The sequence below is a fragment of the Meleagris gallopavo genome, chromosome 8 (assembly GCF_000146605.3).
Source record: "Meleagris gallopavo isolate NT-WF06-2002-E0010 breed Aviagen turkey brand Nicholas breeding stock chromosome 8, Turkey_5.1, whole genome shotgun sequence".
Lineage (NCBI taxonomy): Eukaryota > Metazoa > Chordata > Aves > Galliformes > Phasianidae > Meleagris > Meleagris gallopavo.
The window spans coordinates 10,127,809-10,136,269 of NC_015018.2; the positions used below are offsets into that span (position 1 = coordinate 10,127,809).

The window sequence follows — 8,461 nt, forward strand, 5'->3', positions numbered from 1 at the left end:
AAAAAAAAAAAGAAAGGATTTCTAACCTTTGCAGTTTGAAAAAGCTACAAAATATGCTTTTCTGAAGCAACTCAGAGTGGCATGTTACTGCTTACTGTTCATAAGAGCTAAATGTTATGTCCAGGAAGAATCCAGACTTCCTTTGAGGCTCGGGAGAGATATTATCTCTCTGTGAAGAACAGTAGTCAGGTTTGTAGAAGTTCACAAAAACACTAATATCATCTCTACTCCCTAAAGACTGTGACTTAACAGAAGACAGACCAGAACACCTTAAGGCTGATTCCCACTCCCAAGGAAGCAATGCTTTTCAACTAATGTAAGTTTACCTAGAAATCTCTCCCATTATTGGTTTAACAGGACAGAATTGGAAGTCTCTGCCCAGTTCAGAGACAGGTACAGCAAATCCCATCTTATCTTATCTGAAGATATCTTATCTGAAATCTTATCTGAACTAATCCTGATAGGACAAATACATTCCTCCTCCTATAAGGTACTACTTCTTCAAATACAGCAAATTTTTCGTTGCAAATGTTGACTCAGAAGTACCTACCCTACCGAAGTCAAGAAACTGTCATGGAGAGAACATTTTACTGAATCACTTCTTCAAGCACCTCTGACCACTCTTGGGGACAAGATACTGGATTACACAAACTTTTACTGAGGCTTAGCACAAATGAAGCACAACAGGTATTTGACAGTCCATGCTTTGGAAGTTGACAATGAGATTAGCTGTATAGGCAAATAGCTGTCGCACAATTTCCCTACTATTCCTCATTTTCTTTCCTTGAAATAAAAAATAAAATACCTAGGGTGAGGAAATAACAAGTGAAACAGGCTTACAAAGATCAGGTACCGCAAATATATTTGATGCACATGTTTTTCTGAATTCTACATCACGCTCTACATAGACCAAATTAGTACTACCAAGTTATTCTAAGGTATACAGTTTCAAAAACTACAAACAGAAGTCACAGCCTTCAACTGCAGGACACATATTCCTTCACAAGTATAAAAGAGATTAACTTATCAAGAAAGCATGTTGCATAAAAAGCAAAGCTTCACGAACTATATGAAGACAGAAAAAACTGATGACAAAGAACATGCATCAGACAGGTCAAAGAACTGCATGATTTACAAGTTCAGGTATGTCTAGACACTTAGTACCTAATTGTATTTCTTGCTAAATTGCACCTGAAAAAGTAGATTCAGTTTGTTTTAAAATGTTGACTCTACTAAATGACGTATTTACATCCTATTTAAAATTGCCATCGCATCATTCTCTTAATCCATAACATTTTCCAATCGCATTTATTAAGTAAAACAAAATCAAACAAAACAACCACCAGGTTTCCTATATTAGGGTCTTTGTCAGTTCGTTTGTGTGTTTTGGTTTTCCAGCTTTTTGTTTTTTTTCTCCCTGGTTAATCAAGTACAGGGGAGAAAAATAGGCATTTCTGAATTTTACTTCATTTTTTTCAGTAGGAAAATTGAAAGATTCAGATTTGCAAAGCCATTCTGTACTACAGGCATTAGCTGACTACTCGTTTCCTAGACCCCACTAACATCTATGATTTCTGTCTTCTCCTCAGCCCCGTCTTTACTTAAAAGCAGTTATAAGTAATTTATCTGTTAATGAGGTGTTACAGCTGAAATTTGAATCACACAAGACCCAGGAAATTCAGAGTTGAAGTTTCCCCAGTAACTTTAGCTCGGCCTCCTTAAATGTATGCATTACAATAGCTTCTTCTTGACTCTCATTCCACTACCTCCCCGCCTTGCCTTTCCCTGTGGATAAGCCTTTGATCCCGTTTATCAGTTACAAAAGATACTCAAAAGTTTCCCACCATTTTGAAGCTGATTCGGGTCTGCTGACTGTTAGCAATGTTGGAAACACTGACACAAGCAAGATTTAAGTAACTGTATCATGCACTCATGAGAATGCAGGCAGCTGGGCACAACATGGACAAAAAGAAATACCTCTCTATTTCCAGCTGCACAGTGTTACCTCTTATGAAACTGTAAAGACCTCTCTCCACCAACACTAAGGTGCATGAAGCACATGCTCCTTTAGTCATTTAAATACGGATGAAACAAAATAACATCCCTTTACAGGCGCCCTAAGTCATGGGAGTTAAAACAAGAAATATCCCTAGCTGCTTTTAAAAGTCTTCTCAATTCGCTTGCAATTCCAGAGAACTTCTACATCTAAAATTCTGGGCTGTGCTCTTCTTGGTAACTCTTTCCTCCCCTGTATTTTGTTGGCATACAAACCCTCCTTATCTAATGCCAATGGTACCTGGTAAACAAATACCTTAGTAATACTCAGCAATGTCATCATATTACTCTACCTGTGTACTATATTCATTTTCACTGCACACCTATGTCTAGCTCAGACTACTGAGTATAATGTACCACATTACTCATTTCATTTGATCAAGGTTACCAGACAGCAATGTATATCGATTTTATTTCTGTCACTCTAACCACACAAAACTGATTTAACTAGAAAAGTACTCAAAACTACACCAGATCCTATAAATTTATCTATGGAATGAATTCCTGCATGTCAACACTGACAGAGTTAACTGATTTTTCAAAGTTTTCCCAGATTTTAAGATCTCTGAATTGCCTCTTTTCATTCTCTTACCCTTTTCTCAGATGGCATGCAAAACAAAATATTTTCATGTATCTTTCTAGTTTAACTAATAGTTGCTTTTTTTTTCCCTTTTCTTCCCCTCAAAAAGAATCTACATTTTCATACATCACAACTAATGAAGGACTGTCAATGGACAGTATAAAGACTGCTTTACAATGTCAAAAACACATACAAAAAACCATGCTGACCAAAAATTTGCTCACTACTGCTTAACTTCCTCTGTTTACTCTGAGCTACTTTGGCTGAGAAATGGCCAGCAGGAGAAAAACAGACACATACAATTACTTTATATACTGGTAGCTTACAATCATTTTTTTTCCTATTGCTACTGCACAAATTCCTAGACGTCAAGAATATAAACATTTCTGGGAAATCCAAAGAATCTCTCAACTTTTCTGGGTTTACATTCAACTTAACAGCAATGGCTGACTGGCTGATGAGCCAATTCTGCTAAAACCTCCATCTTTATTCTTCATCCTGATGGCACTGGACTGTTCATGAAGCCACAATGAACACCACAAATATCACGCTTTACATCACAGCAGGGAATTCAGTGTTTGAATAATTTCAAAGAACACACATTTTTCAATTAGATAACTGTTACACTACCATTTATGAGTATTTTTACTTAATACAAATTTGCAAAAGTTAGACCTGAAAACTTATAAAATCATCCTCTGAATAAATATCGACTTTTCAGTGAGAAGAATGTCTGAAATGCAAGTCCAAAGCTATACCTGCCATGGATCCAGCCATCAATCGATGCACATGCCCTGAAATCCCAAGGTGCTTCTTTATTACCTACAAAATATGGAACATTTGTGACAGTTTTATATGAGCAAATACAGGAAAATGCATCACAGCGTTATATTAGCACATGAATGCAAACTCTGCAGCTCCTATAACAAGCTTACAACTCTACAAATTCAAACCAAAACACTTAAGCACTGCTAAAAACTTTTTGAAAATTTAGGTTGGTACCAATTTCTTACTAAGAACACCAAAGGACTAACATTCCTCTAGCAAAGCAGAATGATCACTTGAAATTATTTGTACTTCAGAAGCTTACTGACTGCTTATTGAGTTATTAACCTGGTTCAACCAAGGCAAACTGAATACTATCTTTCACATTATAGGGTGCAAAGAACACTGAGCAAAGTTTAAGACTTACACATTTGATAAGAAAAATTGTTTTCTCGTGCAGAGCATGTGAAATTTACTCTAATAAAGAAACTTTTATGAATTCAACTGGATTAAAAAAAAAAAAGAGGGAAACTCAGCAGGTATTGAGAGCAAGAATTTCATTGTCTTGCAAGAAACTAGCTTTCAGACTTACATCAAATAACTTAGAAATTTTAAGAAGTGGTTAATCTTATGATGAATCATTCATAGAATCATTTCATATGTTCTTTCTTTAAGAACTGTTTTGTTGGTTTTGTTTTTACCTTTTAAACTCTTCTGCAAAACACCTTCAATGTTTGTTGTTAATAGATGAAAGAAAGTGCTATGAAATTAAATGATTTCTTGAAATTTGTGGATTCATAAATCATCTCCTTATAAAACATATCACATAGTTTTTTATTCAACACAGCATAAAACAAGCATAGTGTTTTGATCAACAGCATTTATAACAACCACAAAAAAGAACATACTAAGCTCACTGCAGTTAGCTCTTTGTATTGCCCTGCTGGAATTTGCTCTTTTGGAAAAGAAATCCCAATCTGAAACTTACTCTCCAGTGAAGGTTCTACTACTTACTTCGCCGGTACTAAATTTGTCCTTTCAAATATGAAATTCCTCATAACTAACAGTAACATTGTATGTTTCACCATGTAGAAGCTTAAAAACACAGTCATGCTAACATCTGACATTTCACAAATGTTGCAGGGATTTATTATGAATGCATTAGGAAAGAGTAAATGCATGAGGATAGAAAGGAACATGCACATTTTGCAGGCCATTGAAATAAGTATATCTTTTCTTCCAGCCCATTTTTATCTACACTGACAGTCATCTCTCAGGTCAAACATAACAGTCATTCAGCCAGACAGACTTGCAAATTAATGTTATTCTACCCATCAGGTACTAAGAATTCCAACACAGCATAATAAACATTAAAGAGCTTACATTTTCTATTTTGATCCTATTTCATTTACATAGCACTGTTTTTTAACAACACAACAGCAGACTTAATTAAATATACATATATATACACACACACACACACACGGACACACATAGGCACACATACAATATACAATACAAAGCTACAAAAACTGTTGGGGATTTTGTTTTCCTTAAGCAACACTGCAAACTGTTTCACTGTTGCTCTGACATTTTTAAGGGTTAGATTCAGATAAAATCAAGCAACCTTGCAGAAGATGTGCAGAGAAATAAAAAGACACAGAAGTTTCAGTGTTAGTTTTTATCACTTAAAAAATATCAGTATTCACTGTAACCAGGGGAAAAAAGAAAACAAAATAAATTCCATTACCTTTTTGTATTGATCAAACGCCATAAATTGAATTGCACCATATGGAAAGATTCTAATCATCATTGCTCCATTTCCTTTATATAGCCCAAGGTAACCTTCCTTTTTGGGCACAGCACACAACGTAGAAAACACTCCTGTTAGCAATGCAAAAAGAGGTATTTAACAATTACATTGGGAGAAAAAAAATCAAGCAAGTATTACTGACAACAGGAAAGTATGCACAGTAATAAAGCCCAACCTCATTGCTCATGTAACGATGGAGAGTGGAAAATGCACTTTTCCATGCCCAGCCACTGACAGAAGGAAGAAGTTTAAGGTTATTACCAACTTTCCCACCTCCCAGATTCAGTGAGCTTTCTGAATTCCTGCATCTCAATTCCCATGTTTACTTGGACTACCAGCAATCCCACTGCAGATAATAATATTCACACACAAAAGCTACAATTAGCAACAGAAGGAAGCAAGCTGAGTTGCATTTCAGTTAAACCAAAAATCAATTTAAAATAAAAATAAAAATCTAAAATAATGGGCAAACATTCAACTGTTGTCACATGCCAAACTAGAAAGTAAATACCATCACTGAGGAAATTGATTAAACAAGTTTAAGACTCTCATTATTTACAACTTAGGCATTTTACACTTCCTGTCCCAGAGACACTGCAAGAAGCAGCAATCCTACTCTCTCTTCACAGGTGTTAGTGCAAGATCACACAAAGTTAGGGCAAAACCTACAGTTTTATTGTTGAACGCATTTTTAATTATACACAAATGCTATCAAATTGACATGTTGGGGTTTTTTTGCTTTTTTTCTCTCAAGTAAAGGACAAAACTATAATATATATACATAATCAGTTTTCACATTCATACGCAGCTACTTAATAACAGTAGAGCTGAATCTGAAAAAAGCTTACATATTTCTTCTTTTCAGGCAAAAAAGACAAGAAAGGCTGATGATAAGCTTCCATTTAAAAATTAATCAAGCAAATGTTAGTTTCAGGGGTTCTAAGAATATGGTATTAAATCTATCTTTAATATTTTACGCTTATTACATGCCTCTAAAAATGCTTATGCTGTGACTAGAATTGATGAGATACTGTTTTTATTTCTTACAGCACATGCTCTAAAATTCACATGCCATGAACTCCGCAGAGAAAAGGCAGGAAACAGATTTAGTGAGGCCGTGATGAACCAACCTACTCTCTCTCTGCACTAACAGGTATGCCATCCATATAATTTTCTTCTTTGCCTACATGTAACAGGAACATTCATTCAAGTCAAATGCATTTCTAACGATCAAAATCATACATAGCACCATATGTAGGAACAGATCTAAGACTTAGCTTGCCAGCTATGGCACTAAACAAACTAAACAGAAAATAATAATTTAAAATATTATTCAAACCAATTATTTCAGCCTTCAGTTGTCAGGCTGCAGATTTGAATGCATACTTAAGTGACTGTGTTACGAAGCTGTCATATGCCTCTTGTCTCCCTTCCATTAACGTACCACCCTTGTAATTCATTTCAGTATTTATTTCTCCAGCCTTTAAAAAATGATCTTTAAATTAAAAACTTCTAAATTTCATTACATGTAAGAAATTAACTAAATCAGAAACATTTCTTCTTGATACACACTTGAGTTTCTGAATGTAAGTTATAACATATTTGAAGAACATATGATATAAAATACCTCCATATTCCGCACAAGAGGGCACTGTTACCGCCCCAAAGAGACTAGTTCTGACTGCTGCCAGTTCTGAGTTTATTCTCACTGTGATGCAGCACAGATGCTGAACACATCACCCCACGCAAAGCACAAGTCCGCTTTTCTTTTCAACTTGGATCGATCATACTTCTGTCTGCAGCAGTAAGTGCAGGAGTCTTGAAGGGCTCAGCAGACACAACTCTGTAGACACCAGCCCCTCTGCAAGGACTTCCAGGCTCTGAAAAGTACCTGTTCTCACAAGCCCTGCACACTAGTACCACTTATAAGGACAGTAGGTCACCAGCGGTGACAGCTTTTACATACACAATCTCGAGCCTGAACCTCTGATTACCAATCTCCTGCTGACTTCAATAAGAAGAGGATCAAGCTAGAGCTCTTACGCAGTATCAAGGATTATTCTAACATCTCTAACCTGTCAACCAATACCAACTGTACATGCTCAATGCCTCTTATTTAAGGGTGTTCTTCAAACACTGTTGTGTTTTTTAACACAATATATGGCAAAGGCACCAGCCAGCCAGAAACAACCTACTGTCCGATCAGCACTTCTCTTTATCACAGTCGGATCATGTAATAAATCAACAAACCTAAATGATACATACCACACTTTAAAAATGCTGATGACACAGGCAGCAGCCATCTTACCTAGATGTTTGTAATGGTGGTTATGAGCCTGCAGCAAGATCTTCACTCGATCAAGTGGTGCAGTGGTTGTTTTGGCACAGCATCCCGCAACACCTTTCCAAAGGGAGAGAAAAACCAATGGGATGCCAAAGCCCTTTGACTCAGCAGATAAATAATGGATTTTTATAAGCTATTTTTAAATGGAGTAGGTAATGAGAAACTTAATTAATAAGTCGAGAAAGCCCCAATTAAGAGCAAAAGGCCCCTATTAAAAGCATGCTACACAACTCTTCAAGATCGACTGAAAATCAGTACAATCTGCTTCTGCACAACCACACAGCCGAGGCTGGCCTCTCAGGTCCCGGCAATAAGTTCCGCAGAAAGCTGCCGAAGAGCAACGCCTGCTTCCTCTGTGCCAGCCTGAGCTGTGTGTGGGCAGAGCAGCTCCCCAGAGTGGCACACTGCGTCCACACACGTTCCTCTGGGGCTCCGGGCTGAAAGCAAGAACCACCGCGAGAGCACGAGAAAACCTGAAATAAACCTCACGCCTCCTTGCCACATTACAAGACACCTGTGACAGTACCCCGCAGGGAGAACACGACGTGCTTCTGCTGCAAGGGGCTGGTGGCGCACTTTGGCGTTGGCTTGACTTACTTCGCACCACCGCAGCCCGACGGCCGGCAACTCTCGGGCACCGATAAGCGGGCTGCCCCGGAGTCACAGCGGCGGTTCGGGGCCTTCGCACACTCAGGCGGCAGCTACGCCGGCCTCTCGCCGACTCCGAAACGTACACAAGCCACATGCCTGTACGAAGTTAAGCGCGTTAGGGGCGAAAATAACAATAAATTTTAAAAAGCCCACGCTTCCCGAGGTCGCTCTGCCACGGGAGGAGTGTTACGGAACCCCGACGCAGAAGCGGCCCTACCCCAGCCGGCTCGCAGGACGGGCCCAGCGCGGGCAG

The 8,461-nt window shown here is 38.0% G+C and overlaps 1 protein-coding gene across 4 annotated transcripts in view; it reads right to left on the reverse strand.

Annotated features, from left to right (window-relative positions):
- SLC25A16 (solute carrier family 25 member 16) overlaps positions 1 to 8,317 on the reverse strand; it is a 15,142-nt gene extending 6,825 nt beyond the window's left edge. For 3 of the 4 annotated variants that reach the window (XR_002117064.2, XR_002117063.1, XM_019617505.2), the window contains exons 1-4: positions 8,155 to 8,317; positions 7,522 to 7,614; positions 5,151 to 5,284; positions 3,394 to 3,457 (exon numbers count right to left, since the gene is read on the reverse strand). Coding sequence is in view for 2 of the 4 variants with exons in the window: in XM_019617505.2 (XP_019473050.1) it covers positions 3,394 to 3,457; positions 5,151 to 5,284; positions 7,522 to 7,614; positions 8,155 to 8,302 (439 nt within the window). In the remaining 2 variants the exon portion in view is untranslated. Of the gene's footprint in view, positions 1 to 3,393; positions 3,458 to 5,150; positions 5,285 to 7,521; positions 7,615 to 8,154 lie in introns of those variants that run through there. The other variant, XM_019617506.2, reaches the window with a different exon arrangement.
- Positions 8,318 to 8,461: the final 144 nt, after the last annotated feature.